The sequence below is a fragment of the Lithobates pipiens genome, unplaced genomic scaffold, assembly GCF_037356315.1.
Source record: "Lithobates pipiens isolate NorthernLeopardFrog02 unplaced genomic scaffold, aLitPip1_a1.2 Scaffold_8, whole genome shotgun sequence".
Taxonomy (NCBI): Eukaryota; Metazoa; Chordata; class Amphibia; order Anura; family Ranidae; genus Lithobates; species Lithobates pipiens.
The window spans coordinates 687,626,677-687,641,139 of NW_027507903.1; the positions used below are offsets into that span (position 1 = coordinate 687,626,677).

Sequence of the window (14,463 nt, forward strand, 5' to 3'; positions counted from 1 at the left end):
CCGGCGGCAGTTCACACTGCCCTATGCGAACTGCTGGGAGTGTCAGTGAAATGTTACTGACACCCCCAGATCAGTTCGCATATCGCAGTGCGATCTGCAAACTCGGATCGCATGGTGTGAACACCCATGCGATCCGATTCTGCTGCGGGCCAAAAAAAGGGTCCCGTGCGAATTTGCGGCGGGTGCGGCGGGTGTGGCGGGTGCGGCGAATGGCTGAACTCGAATCGCACAGAGATCGGATGTGATTTGCACTGCAGTGCGGTGCGAATCACATTCGTTCTCATAAACCGCTGCAATGTGAACCCAGCCTTAGTGACACTGGCGACGGGGGGTGATCACGGGGTTAAACCTTTATTGGGGGGGTTAGGGGGGTACCTTAGAACTAAAGGGGGCTAACCCTAACTGCCCTAACAGTTATTAGTCACAAATGACACCCGCCGGGTGATCAGGGGGTTAAACCTTTATTAGGTAATAAATGGCGGGTGCCCTGAAACTATAAAAAAATAACTAACCAACCAGCGTCACCTGTAACAGTTATATGGTGATCACTGGTGAAAGGGTTAACTAGGGGGCAATCAGGGGGCTTTATGCGGTAGTATATGGGGGTCCCTGGCGCTATAAAAAGCTGCGGCGAACCTAAATACCTACCTGCCTAACTAGCGTCACCTGTGACACTAATACGGCGATCAGAAAAATGATCGCTTATTAGGCTGGGTTCACACTGGAGCGATGCGGAAACGCCACGAATCCGCGGCGGGTTCCCGCATCGCATGCCTCCCGGCGGCAGTTCACACTGCCCTATGCGAACTGCTGGGAGTGTCAGTGAAATGTTACTGACACCCCCAGATCAGTTCGCATATCGCAGTGCGATCTGCAAACTCGGATCGCATGGTGTGAACACCCATGCGATCCGATTCTGCTGCGGGCCAAAAAAAGGGTCCCGTGCGAATTTGCGGCGGGTGCGGCGGGTGCGGCGGGTGTGGCGGGTGCGGCGGGTGCGGCGAATGGCTGAACTCGAATCGCACAGAGATCGGATGTGATTTGCACTGCAGTGCGGTGCGAATCACATTCGTTCTCATAAACCGCTGCAATGTGAACCCAGCCTTAGTGACACTGGCGACGGGGGGTGATCACGGGGTTAAACCTTTATTGGGGGGGTTAGGGGGGTACATTAGAACTAAAGGGGGCTAACTCTAACTGCCCTAACAGTTATTACAGTCACAAATGACACCAATGCAAAAAAAAAAAAAAAAAAAATGACATTGGTGTCACTGTGACTGGGGGGCAGGGGTAATTGGGGGGGTGATCGGGGGGTAAAGGGGGGGTGTGAGTGTGCCTGGCATGTTCTACTGTGTGTGTAGAGTGTTGGTGCAACTTACTGATCCGCTCTCCTCCGTGTCGGAAACGAAAAATACCGACACGGAGGAGAGAATACATCACTTCCTCTCCTGTGTTTACATTACAGGAGAGGAAGTGATGTCACCGGGGATTTCTATTCGTCGGGAGCGATCGCGAGGGGGTGGCCATGAATGAATGGCCGTCCCCTCGTCCGGGATCGCTCCCGAACGAATACCGACCGCCGCAGGCACCGGGCGGGGGCCCGATCGGGCCCCCGACCCGCGGGAGGCAAGGGACGTACATGTATGTCCTTATGCCTGCCCGTGCCATTGTACCGACGTACATCGGCGTGCGGCGGTCGGCAACTGGTTAAACGCCCCTGTTAAACAGGGGCAGAAAAATTGGGCCTTAGGCACTGGTGCTGGTGCCACCACACTGCAACCTCTGCCATATACTCTAGTTTTATTGCAGGAATGAGCCCTGCTGCAAAGCATTGCATCAAAAATTGTAATTAAACACCCCTGTTGAACAGGGGCAGAAAAATTGGGCCTTAGGCACTGGTGCTGGTGCCACCACACTGCAACCTCTCCCATATACTCTTGTTTGATTGCAGGAATTAGCCCTGCTGCAAAGCATTGCATCAAAAATTGTAATTAAACGCCCCTGTTGAACAGGGGCAGAAAAATTGGGCCTTAGGCACTGGTGCTGGTGCCACCACACTGCAATCTCTCCCATATACTCTTGTTTGATTGCAGGAATTAGCCCTGCTGCAAAGCATTGCATCAAAAATTGTACTTAAACGCCCCTGTTAAACAGGGGCAGAAAAATTGGGCTGATGGCATCAACCAGAACCAGAAATGTTCTTCCAACATATCAGCGGAGGAGGAAGAGGATAGACAATCAACATAACAGGACAGTAACTCAGCATCAGCATAGGCAGTCTTGAAGGGATGTGATATTTCAAAAAATATTATTCTGTTACATCAGCTTCAGGTGCTTGGTAGCTGTGGGTGATCCAAGACTGATTCATCTTGATGAAGGTCAGTCGATCAACTGATTCGGTGGACAGGCGCACCCTGTGATCGGTAACAAAGCCACCAGCAGCACTGAAGGTGCGTTCCGAAAGAACGCTGGATGCAGGACAGGCCAGTAGCTCAATTGCATACTGTGCAAGCTCTGGCCAGTGATCCATCCTCAAGACCCAGTAAGCCAGAGGATTTTCAGTGGGAAAGGTGTCCAAGTCTGACCTTGCCCCTAGGTATTCCTGCACCATGTAAATCAGACGCTGGCGATGGGTGCTGGAACCGATCATACCTTGGGGCTGCGGACTAAAAAATTGTCTGAAAGCATCAGTCAGACGGCCACCTTCTCCACCGCTCCTTCTGACCGATGCCTCAGCAACACGTTGTCCAGGTCCAGGAGTTTGTAACCTCCCAGTCTCTGGGAATGCGTTGCACAGACCTTTCTGCAAGGCCTCCCGGAGATGTCTCATCCTCTGCTCCCTCTGCGATGGCAAGATAAGGTCGGCAACCTTACCCTTGTACCGTGGATCAAGGAGAGTGGCCAGCCAGTAATGGTCCCTCTCCTTGATCCGAAGAATACGAGGATCCTTCTGCAGGCTTTGCAGGATCAGAGAGGCCATGCAGCGTAGGTTAGCTGAAGCATTCGGTCCGGAGTCCTCTGGGTCACTAAGGACAACATGATCCGCAGCTACCTCCTCCCAGCCACGTACAAGTCCACGTGTTTCTTGGGACTGTAAATCATCCCTACAAGACTGCTGCTGCTGCTGCTGATGCTGAGTGCCAGCCTCCACCTCCATGCTGACACAATCATCCTCCTCCTCCTCTTCCTCCTCCTCATCCTCTTCCTGTGTGATGGGTGGCACAGCAGGAACACTGTCTGGATAAAGGGGGCCTTGAGAGGCAAGGAAGTCCTCCTCTTCCTGCCTCTGTTCTGCCTCAAGTGCCCTGTCCATTATTCCAAGCAGCGTATACTCCAAGAGGTGGACAAGAGGTACAGTGTTACTGATGCATGCACTGTCACTGCTCACCATCCTTGTGGCCTCCTCAAACGGTGACAGGACAGTGCATTCAATCCCTGATCATGCCCCACTGGCGTGGTGAGAAAAAACCGAGCTCCCCTGACCCTGTCCTGGTGCCGTAGTCGCACAGATACTCATTAATGGCCCTCTGCTGCATGTGCAGCCGCTGCAGCATGGCCAACGTTGAGTTCCATCTGGTGGGCATGTCACATATAAGGCGGTTCTTGGGCAGGTTCAACTCCTTTTGGAGCTCAGCCAGCCGAGCACAGGCATTAAATGATCGGTGGAAATGCACACAGACTTTCCTGGCCTGCTTCAGGACATCCTGTAAGCCGGGGTACCTGCCCAAGAACCGCTGCACCACCAGGTTAAGGACGTGAGCTACACAGGGAACATGGGTCAGTTGTCCCTGTCGGAGGGCGGAGAGGAGGTTGGTGCCATTGTCACAAACCACAATTCCTGGCTTAAGCTGGCATGGCGTCAACCACCTCTCAGCCTGCCCCTGCAGAGCTGACAAAACATCCGCCCCAGTGTGGCTCCTGTCCCCCAAACAAACCAGCGCAAGCACGGCATGGCATCGTTTTTCCTGCGTACTTGCGTATCCCCTGGAACGCCTACGAAGCACCGCTGGTTCTGAGGACAGAGCACTGGAAGAGGCCATGGAGGAAGAAGAAGAGGAGGGGGTGGAGGAGAGAGGTGTGTCACAACCAATAGTAGCATTTTGGAGGCATGGTGGCGGAACAACCTCCAACACTACTGCACCTTGTCCTGCATCCTTCCCAGCTGCCAGAAGAGTGACCCAATGGGCCGTGAAAGACAGGTAACGTCCCTGTCCATGCCTGCTGGACCATGAGTCAGCGGTAATTTGCACCTTACCGCTGACCGCCCTGTCCAGCGAGGCAAGGACATTGCCTTCCACATGCCGGTAGAGAGCCGGAATCGCCTTCCGTGAGAAAAAGTGGCGTTTGGGGACCTGCCACTGAGGAACCGCACATTGTACAAACTCACGGAAGGGGGCCGAGTCTACCAACTGAAAAGGCAGCAGTTGAAGTGCTAGCAATTTAGCCAAGCTAGCATTCAACCGCTGGGCATGTGGATGGCTGGGAGTGAACTTCTTTCGCCGGTCCAGCAGCTGGGGCAGGGACATTTGCCTGCTATAATCGGACGTGGGTGTACCGCTAGCAGAGTTCCCGGAAGCACTTGGCTGTGACACACCTAATTCTACACATTCATTCCTCTCAGAGCAGGTTTCAGAGAGGACTGAAGGTCTAGTGGGGTTGGAGATGCCAGCTGATGAGGAGCAAGGAGAGGTCCGCTTTGTTCTTTGGTGTGGGTCTTTGAGGTATGCTTGCCAACGAGCTGCATGGCAGGTCAACATATGTCTGGTCAAGCATGTGGTGCCCAAGCGGCTGATGTTTTGGCCACGTGAGATACGCTTGAGACATATGTTGCAAATAGCAGTGGTGCGAGCTGATGCACTCGTCTCAAAAAAGGCCCACACCAAAGAACTTTTAGAATAACGCGCAGAGGCAGCGCCCTGCACAGGCGGAGCTCTGCGGTGTGATTCAGTCGGTGTGCTGCCTGGTGTCCTCCTCCTCCTCCTCCTCCTCTTCCTCTCTCCTTCCAGGCACCCACGTGGAGTCAGTGCCCTCATCATCCCCTCCCTCTTCATCGCTGTAGCAAACCTGGCAGTATGCTGCAGCTTGTGGAACATGACTGCCAGATTGCTGTCCTTCTTGAGCATCCCCTCTCTCTGCGCTCACGCTACTGCCTTCCTCTAGCTGAGTGTCATCACCAGAGCCCACAAAACACTGGGCATCCTCCTGGAGCATGTACCCAACACTGTGCTCAAAGAGTTCAGGAGACTCCTCAGGAGGACGTGGTGGGTCTAGGGAAGGAGTCACTGATGATGACATTGAGAGGAGGGAAGACGATGCGTTGGCAGCTGCTTTGTTAGTACCCTGAGACTGGGTGAGAGAGGATGAGGAGGATGAAGAGGGCTTGGTCATCCACTCTACCAAGTCGTTGGCAAGTTGCGGCTCAACATGTCCAGCTGCCGAAAAGGACAAGCATGTCCCATGGCCACGTGCTGATGACAATGCACCGCGTCCACGAACAGCACTGTTGTCTCTAGACACAGAGCCTGCTTGCCCTCTTTTATCGGCTCGCGCCTGTCTGCCTCTCCTTGCTGGCCTTCCAGACATGGTAATGGCCTGAAGGGAGTTGGGTAAAACAGCAGTTGGGTAGTTTATATTGTGCTGGAGGCACACAACACCCACTAACTCCTGCAGATGCCTTTATTATAGAACACCAGAGATAAAGGGGTATATACAGATGTATACTGTGCTGTGCTGGAGGCACACACAACTTCCAATTACTCCTGCAGATGGCAATTGGGCTCAAATAGAGAACAGCTATGTAGGTGGATATAGCGGTATGTACTGGGTACAGAGCACGCAGACAGCACGCACTATCTCCTAACACTACTGACTGCAAGCTATATTATTAAAGATAGATCACTAGCTATATAGGTGAGGTGAATATAGTGGTGTATACTGCGGTCAGGGCACAGACAATAACCACTACACAACAGCAAGATAGGAAATCAGCCAAAAACGATCGGTGTATACTGTGTTGAAGGTACACAGAACACCCACTGCTTCAGACGCCAACACACTACACGAGGCCGCCACAATGGCCTTATATAGTGTGGGGCGTGCACTACACAGCCTGAGCTATGATTGGCCACAGGCATCCTGCCTGTGGCCAATCATGGCTCTCCTCGCTGCTGGCGCTGCGATTGGCCAAGCATGCAGGGTCACAGTGCATGCTTGGCCAATCATGAGTCAGCAATGCACTGCGCCATCGCAGTGCATTGTGTGCTGTGAGCGTCACGCGAATTTGACACGAACGGACCAAAATGTTCGGATTTCGCCGAACGGACGAACAGCCAATGTTCGAGTCGAATGTGTGTTCGACTCGAACATGAAGCTCATCCCTACTCCTCACCTTGGAAGACCTATTAGTGCTGGAAGTGACTGTTTTTTGTATCACAAGGTGGAGGGGACGGTATCTGTCAGTCTCTTATTCCAACTGCCCGCAGCACAGACATCTCTTCCCTATTCCTACCTATAGCTTTGGCTGCAGCTCTGACAGACTCATATTTCCATAGAAGGGGAAGGTGCTTCACCAGAGACCTCAGGAGATTCCTGCTTCTCCTGCCTGCACCTACGTTCTTACTACCCATAGCAAGGTGTGATTGGACTGGGCTGCAATTTCTTCACCCACCAGTAGGTGTCCTCAATGGTCCACCTGTATTCTGTGCATCTAACTTGGGGCTAATATATAGGAAACACTAATGTATTTCATGTCATATTTACAAACAGTATATGGAAGGAACATATTATGTGGTAAATATAGAGAGAGGGCAGGGAGAGTCCAAGGAAAGGACATAATGCAGAGAGGGGGAGGGAGAGGTGAGGGGGGAATGGGGAGGAGAGAGGGGGAATAGGGAGGAGAGAGGGGAAAAGGGAGGAGAGAGGGGAAAAGGGAGGAGAGAGGGGGAAAGGGAGAGGTGAGAGGAAGGGGAAGGGAGAGCTGAGAAGAAGGGGAAGGGAGAGGAGAGGGGGAAGGGAGAGGAGAGGGGGAATGGGAGAGGAGAGGGGGAATGGGAGAGGAGAGGGGGAAGTGAGAGTAGAGAGGGGGAAAGGGAGAGGTAAGAGGGGGAAGGGAGTGGTGAGAGGAGGAAGGGAGATTTGAGAGTGTATCAGCTGTGGAGAACAAGATAAGAATTTGGGAAAAAAAATACAGAATCACAGAATACAATTAATAAAATATACAAAACTTTATTGATGAGTAAAAAACCTCAATGGGGTAAATCTATAGAGAATAACACCTTCCAATAACCAGGTAATAATATTGGTATCCAAATAATCAATCAGTCCCTTTGGGTAATGATCCATGATATGAAATCCTCCGGGAATAATACATGATCCTCATATACAATATATCAGACATGAAATGTAATCAGAACAATCGGTGGATAACTCCATTTAGATGATATAATAAAAATTGCAGCAAGTTGTCAGTGAAAGGCGAAGCGGCTGAACGGACTCTGTTCTTATACAAGATAATGTCAGCAACACGGAGAAAGCAATTGCAGAGAGACACTGGGAGCCGGGAATGACGTATATGTTAGATAGAGCTACATCACTTTATTACACCCAAGAAGAGGACGGAGAGGAGTGTGGAGGATGGAGAGGATTATGGAGGATGGAGAGTAGTGTGGAGGATGGAGAGGATTATGGAGGATGGAGAGGATGGAGAGTAGTGTGGAGGATGGAAAGGAGTGTGGAGGACGGAGAGGAGTGTGGAGGGTGGAGCGGAGTGTAGAGAGGAGGATGAAGAGGAGTATGGAGGATGGAGAGGAGTAGGACAGCAGTAAGAGGAAGATGTGGTCTCTTTCTCTGTATTAGTAATTGCTCCAGTCAGCTTTTATTAATGACAAACTTTAGAAAATGTCTTTTTCCCGCCATGAACGAGTCCTAATAACAAGTCGGATCCTCATCACCATCATAGTAAGTATTGATAATATTGGAAAGTGTGGAATCCTACAGAGGGGAGAAGAGGGAATTCACAATGGGAGGCGACCATTATATCCATGAAGAGTAGAAGACTTTCCTTTAGAGGGTTGCAGAGAAGTCCGAGGTGTCGGTGAGGAGATCCTCTATACATGGAAGAGGTCCAGCAGACACAACACCGGGACACAATCACCAGACAAATCTCCGGCCGTCTACAAGAGATAATTGTACAATTACACAGAGATATTACATTGTATACATTCCATGAAATGTGTCATCAATACATATATATGTGAATGTGATGTGAATATCATTCCATGTTACACAGGGACTCCTCATATTAGTAATTTGGCTACTTTCCATCCACAGAAGAATTGGGATCATGTGACCTGAGGAAGATCTGCAGATCCCAATATCAGCAGCAGAGCCGACTGAGGAGACGATTGTATTCAGAATATTGAAGGTCGGCCCCATTCCCATCCCTGGAACAGCCAGGACGGGTTTTATTATTTTCTGTTAAGAAGTGATCCAGATTTATAGAGAGGAGAAGCCGGAATCCAGGAACTGGACTGATCAGCACTAGAGATGGGCCAACAGTTCTATCCGAGCAAAAGTTCCCCCCGAACATCACCTGCTCACCCGCTCACCAAACACCCAAATTTGAGGTTAGCTTGGCGGAATATTCATCCGCTGAGCGCCCCACAATGCACTGTGAGCTTTGCACTGCATTCTAGAGGACCTAATTGGATGAAGCCAGCGGTCAGGTGCAAGGCTTCACCAATTACCTGGACAAGACTGCTAAACAGTAAGTGATGCCAGTCTGCCCGTCTGATTATGATTTACACCTGCATTTACACACAGCATGATGAGAGTGCTCAGGTAGTTCAGCATCACTCTTCACTCTGTAAGAGACCACTGACCAGACCAAAGCACGCTCTCACCATGCCGTGTGTAAGACATTGTGTGAGAGAGGGGCAGTTCTTTGGCCCAAAAGATGTCTTGAATTTAAAGCAGTGGTGGTGCTTCCATAAATGAATTTGCCTTGCTAACACTGACCCACCTCTCAGCCAATCAGGTGCACCGGGTCTGTGTTACATGTCACCTGATTGGCTAAAACAACAGGTGCTGTGATTGGACGCCTAACAGGTGTCCAATCACAGGAGAGGAGGAGTGGACGGGAGAACAGAAGAGATTGAGGAAGAAATGGAGGACACCGCTCACCGCCTGCCGCCGTCACCTGCTGCCCACCCAAGACAAGGTAAGGGCCGGGCAGACGGTGGGCGGGGGCACAGTGGAAGCATTTCATGCGCACAGTGGCAGCATTTGGGGTATAGTGGCAGTGTTTGATGGGCACATTGAGGCTGCAATTGATGGGGGTCTTTCCAGAATGTTTTAGTTTGTTTGCGCCCCCCAAAAATGTTGAGCCACCACTGATTTAACCCCTTCCCGCCGAGCGTACGCAGATATGCGGCCTTGCATTTTGGGGGTTATACCAGGATGATGCCCACAGCCTCAGGCATCATCCCAGTACAGTTTTTTAGAGCTGGCGATCAGTTTTCCAGGGATAACAACTGATGCAGCTAAATGCCGCTCGATTGTTATCCCCCTCCCGCCGCCTCCCGACAATCTGACTGGTCCTCCCGTCCCCCCGGGAGACCCGATCCTCGATCCGCCACTTACGGCGGCTAGAGAGAGATGGGCACAAAGCCATAAATGGCTTACTTCCAGTCTCCTGAATGTAAACACGGAAGCAACGTCACTTCCTGTTTACTTGGCTGCCAATGGAGCCGTATTTGAAAAAATATACAGTATTCAGAATCACAGTTTTTGGTGATCTGAATACTTTGAAGTGCAAAGGAGGTATTGGAGGTCTTTTAGACCCCCTGATCCCTCCATAAAGAGTACCTGTCACCACCTATTATTGTCACAAGGGATGTTTACATAAACACAATTGAATAATATAAAAATAAACAAAATAAATAAGAATTTTTTTTTAGAGCGCCCCCGTCGCCGCAAGCTCGCGCAGCGAAGAAAACGCATATGGAAGTCGCTCCCGCATATGTAAACGGTGTTCAAATCACACATATGAGGTATCCCTGTGATTGTCAGAACGAGAGCAATAATTCTAGCACTAGACCTCCTCTGTAACTCTAACTTGGTAACTGTAAAAAACAATGAAAGCTTCGCCTATGGAGATTATTAGGTACCGTAGTTTGTCGCCATTCCACGAGTGTGTGCAATTATAAATTGCAACATGTTTGGTATCCATTTATTCGGCGTAACATCATCTTTCACATTATTCAAAAAAATTGGGCTAACTTTACTGTTTAATTTTTTTTAAATTCATGAAAATGTCCCTTTTCCCAAAAAGTTGCAATTAAAACACCGCTGCACAAATACTGTGTGACATAAAATATTGCAACAATCGCCATTTTATTCTGTAGATTCTCTGCTAATCAATCTATCTATCTATCTATATATATATATATATATATATATATATATATATGTATATATATATTTATATATATATATATATATATATATATAGATATATATATATATAGATATATATATATAGATATATAGATATAGATATATAGATATATAGATATATATATAGATATATATATATATATCTATATATATATAGATATATATATATATATATATATAATTTTTGGGGGTTCTAAGTAATTTTCTAGCAAAAAATATGGATTTTAACTTGTAAATACCAAATGTCAGAAATAGGCTTAATCATGAAAGGGTTAAAGTGTAAATATGATTTTCTTTTGTGTTTGTAATTGTGGTATATTTAGTACTGGCTGGCGAGAAGTACAGTGTTAACAAAAAAAAAATTATATATATATATATATATATATATATATATATATATATATATATATATATTAAATGCAGGACACCTTTTGGATTATATTATATATAATTGGGGGGAATATACCCTGCGCTGTGACTTATATAGTGACAATGGGGCGGGGTCACATGGTATATGTCACATGGGTTGGTCACATGGTGACCCCGCCCCCTTACGATGTCATAGTCCCCATGTGACATCAACCCATGTGACCAACCCATGTGACATATACCATGTGACCCCGCCCCATTGTCACTATATAAGTCACAGCGCAGGGCGGCTCTGGCATTCCGGCCGGAGGGAGCGACGTGTCAACATCTCCTGGAGAAGAACAAGAAGAACAAGAAGAAGAACGGAAGGCGACAGCGGCGACAGCGGCGACAGAAGACCGGGCCACCGCCTGTAAAAGAGCTACAAGAAGGCGCGGTGGCCCGGCAGAAGAACCGAAGGCGGCGACAGAAGAACGGAAGACGGCGGCAGAAGACCGGGCCACCGGACCAGGCGCGGTGGCCCGGCAGAAGAACCGAAGAGGGGGACAAGACCCCCGAAGTCGGGAGAAGAGGCCGGCGGCGGGGAGGAAGAAAGCCGGACTCCTCCGCTGGCAAAAGAGCTACACACACATAGCGGAGGAGTCTGGCGAGAAGACCCCCGAAGACGGAAGACCCCCGGCTGTGCAATAAAATACTTTTTCTCTGTGTTGTGTGTTTTATTGTACTTTATTTCACAGGTGAATGGGTAGGGGTACATTGTACCCCATACTCATTCACATAGGGTGGGGGGCCGGTATCCGGGGGCCCCCTTCTTAAAGGGGGCTCCCGGATTCCGATAAGCCCCCCGCCCGCAGACCCCGACAACCAACGGCCAGGGTTGTCGGGAAGAGGCCCTTGTCCTCATCAACATGGGGACAAGGTGCTTTGGGGAAGGGGGGGCCGCGCGGCCCCCCCTTCCCCAAGGCACCCCCCCATGTTGAGGGCACGCGGCCTGGTACGGCTCAGGAGGGGGGGCGCGCTCGCTCGCCCCCCTTTCCTGGCCGGCCGGGTAGCGTGCTCGGACAAGGGTCTGGTGTGGACTTGGGGGGGACCCCCACGCCGATTTTTTTCGGCGTTGGGGTTCCCCTTTAAGCCCATTCCAGGCGGCGGAGCCCGCGACGTCTCCTTCGCGGACCCCGCCTACCTGTACACGCGCTTGAAATGGGCGGATTTGCCTCCTCCTTACGTGGGCGAGTCCGTTCATTTCAAAGTTGAGCGAACTGTTTGCCCAACCTTGTTCGTCAAACAGTCCGCTCGTGTGTGGGCAAGTCCGCTCATGCAAATTTTGAGCGGACTGTTTGACAAACTGTTTGCCGAACAAGGTTGGGCGAACAGTCCGCGCGTGTGTACGCGGCCTTAGTTTACTGTTAGTATAGTGTAGTGTGTGTGTGTAGAATATTAGTATACTGTTAGTAGAGTGTAGTGTGTGTGTGTGTGTAGAGTGTTAGTAGAGTGTGTGAATGTAGTGTGTGTGTAGAATATTAGTATACTGTTAGTATAGTGTGTGAGTATAGTGTAGTGTGTGTGTAGAATATTCGTATACTGTTAGTAGACTGTAGTGTGTGTGTTTGTGTGTGTGTAGAGTGTTAGTATAGTGTAGTGTCAGTGTAGAGTGTTAGTGTATTATTAGTATAGTGTGTGAGTATTTTGTGTCAGTATAGTGTAGTGTGAGTGTAGAGTGTTAGTATAGTGTGTGAGTACAATGTAGTGTGTGTGTGTGTGTGTGTGTGTGTGTGTGTGTGTGTGTGTGTGTGTAGAGTGCTAGTATACTGTCAGTATAGTGTGTGGGTATAGTGTAGTGCCAGTGTAGAGTGTGAGTATAGTGTAGTTTGTGTGTAGAATATTAGTATACTGTTAGTATAGTGTAGTGTGTGTGTGTGTGTGTGTGTGTGTGTGTGTGTGTGTGTGTGTGTGTGTGTGTAGAATATTAGTATACTGTTAGTATAGTGTGTGAGTATAGAGTAGTGTCAGTGTAGTGTGTGAGGATAGTGTAGTGTGTGTGTGGAATATTAGTATACTGTTAGTATAGTATAGTGTAGTGTGTGTGTGTGTGTGTGTGTGTGTGTGTAGAATATGAGTATACTGTTAGTATAGTGTAGTGTGTGTGTAGAATATTAGTATACTGTTAGTATAGTGTGTGAGAATAGTGTAGTGTGTGTGTAGAATATTAGTATACTGTGTGAGTATAGTGTAGTGTGTGTGTATGTGTGTGTGTAGAGTGTTAGTATACTGTGTGAGTATAGTGTAGTGTGTGTGTAGAGTGTTAGTATACTGTCAGTGTAGCGTGTGTGTAGAGTGTTAGTATACTATTAGTATAGTGTGTGAGTATAGTGTAGAGTGTTAGTATAGTGTGTGAGTACAATGTAGTGTGTGTGTGTAGAGTGCTAGTATACTATTAGTATAGTGTGTGAGTATAATGTAGTGTGTGTGTGTGTGTGTAGAATATTAGTATACTGTTAGTAGAGTGTAGTGTGTGTGTGTGTAGAGTGTTAGTATAGTGTAGTGTGTGTAGAATATCAGTATACTGTTAGTATAGTGTGTGAGTGTAGTGTATGTGTGTAGAATGTTAGTATAGTGTAGTGTCAATGTAGAGGGTTAGTGTATTATTAGTATAGTGTGTGAGTATTTTGTGTCAGTATAGTGTAGTGTGAGTGTAGAGTGTTAGTTTACTGTTAGTATAGTGTAGTGTGTGTGTGTAGAATATTAGTATACTGTTAGTAGAGTGTAGTGTGTGTGTGTAGAGTGTTAGTAGAGTGTGTGAGTGTAGTGTGTGTGTGTGTAGAATATTAGTATACTGTTAGTATAGTGTGTGAGTATAGTGTAGTGTGTGTGTAGAATATTTGTATACTGTTAGTAGACTGTAGTGTGTGTGTTTGTGTGTGTGTAGAGTGTTAGTATAGTGTAGTGTCAGTGTAGAGTGTTAGTGTATTATTAGTATAGTGTGTGAGTATTTTGTGTCAGTATAGTGTAGTGTGAGTGTAGAGTGTTAGTATAGTGTGTGAGTACAATGTAGTGTGTGTGTGTGTCTAGAGTGCTAGTATACTGTCAGTATAGTGTGTGGGTATAGTGTAGTGCCAGTGTAGAGTGTGAGTATAGTGTAGTTTGTGTGTAGAATATTAGTATACTGTTAGTATAGTGTGTGAGTATAGTGTAGTGTGTGTAGATTGTTAGTATACTATTAGTATAGTGTGTGAGCATAGTGTAGTGTGTGTGTGTGTGTGTGTGTGTGTGTGTGTGTAGAATATTAGTATACTGTTAGTATAGTGTGTGAGTATAGAGTAGTGCCAGTGTAGTGTGTGAGGATAGTGTAGTGTGTGTGTGGAATATTAGTATACTGTTAGTATAGTGTAGTGTGTGTGTGTGTAGAATATGAGTATACTGTTAGTATAGTGTAGTGTGTGTGTAGAATATTAGTATACTGTTAGTATAGTGTGTGAGAATAGTGTAGTGTGTGTGTAGAATATTAGTATACTGTGTGAGTATAGTGTAGTGTGTGTGTGTGTAGAGTGTTAGTATACTGTGTGAGTATAGTGTAGTGTGTGTGTAGAGTGTTAGTATACTGTCAGTGTAGCGTGTGTGTAGAGTGTTAGTATACTATTA

The 14,463-nt window shown here is 47.9% G+C and overlaps 1 protein-coding gene across 5 annotated transcripts in view; it reads right to left on the minus strand.

Annotated features, from left to right (window-relative positions):
- Nucleotides 1-14,463, minus strand: part of LOC143963515 (NACHT, LRR and PYD domains-containing protein 3-like) — a 182,835-nt gene that overhangs the window by 37,824 nt on the left and 130,548 nt on the right. For 3 of the 5 annotated variants that reach the window (XM_077473167.1, XM_077473168.1, XM_077473169.1), the window contains exon 9: nucleotides 7,209-8,171. The exons of 1 other annotated variant lie outside the window; for it this stretch is intronic. In XM_077473167.1, the coding sequence (XP_077329293.1) occupies nucleotides 7,952-8,171 (220 nt within the window). In that variant the 3' untranslated portion in view covers nucleotides 7,209-7,951. Of the gene's footprint in view, nucleotides 1-7,208; nucleotides 8,172-14,463 lie in introns of those variants that run through there. One more of the 5 variants, XM_077473170.1, reaches the window with a different exon arrangement.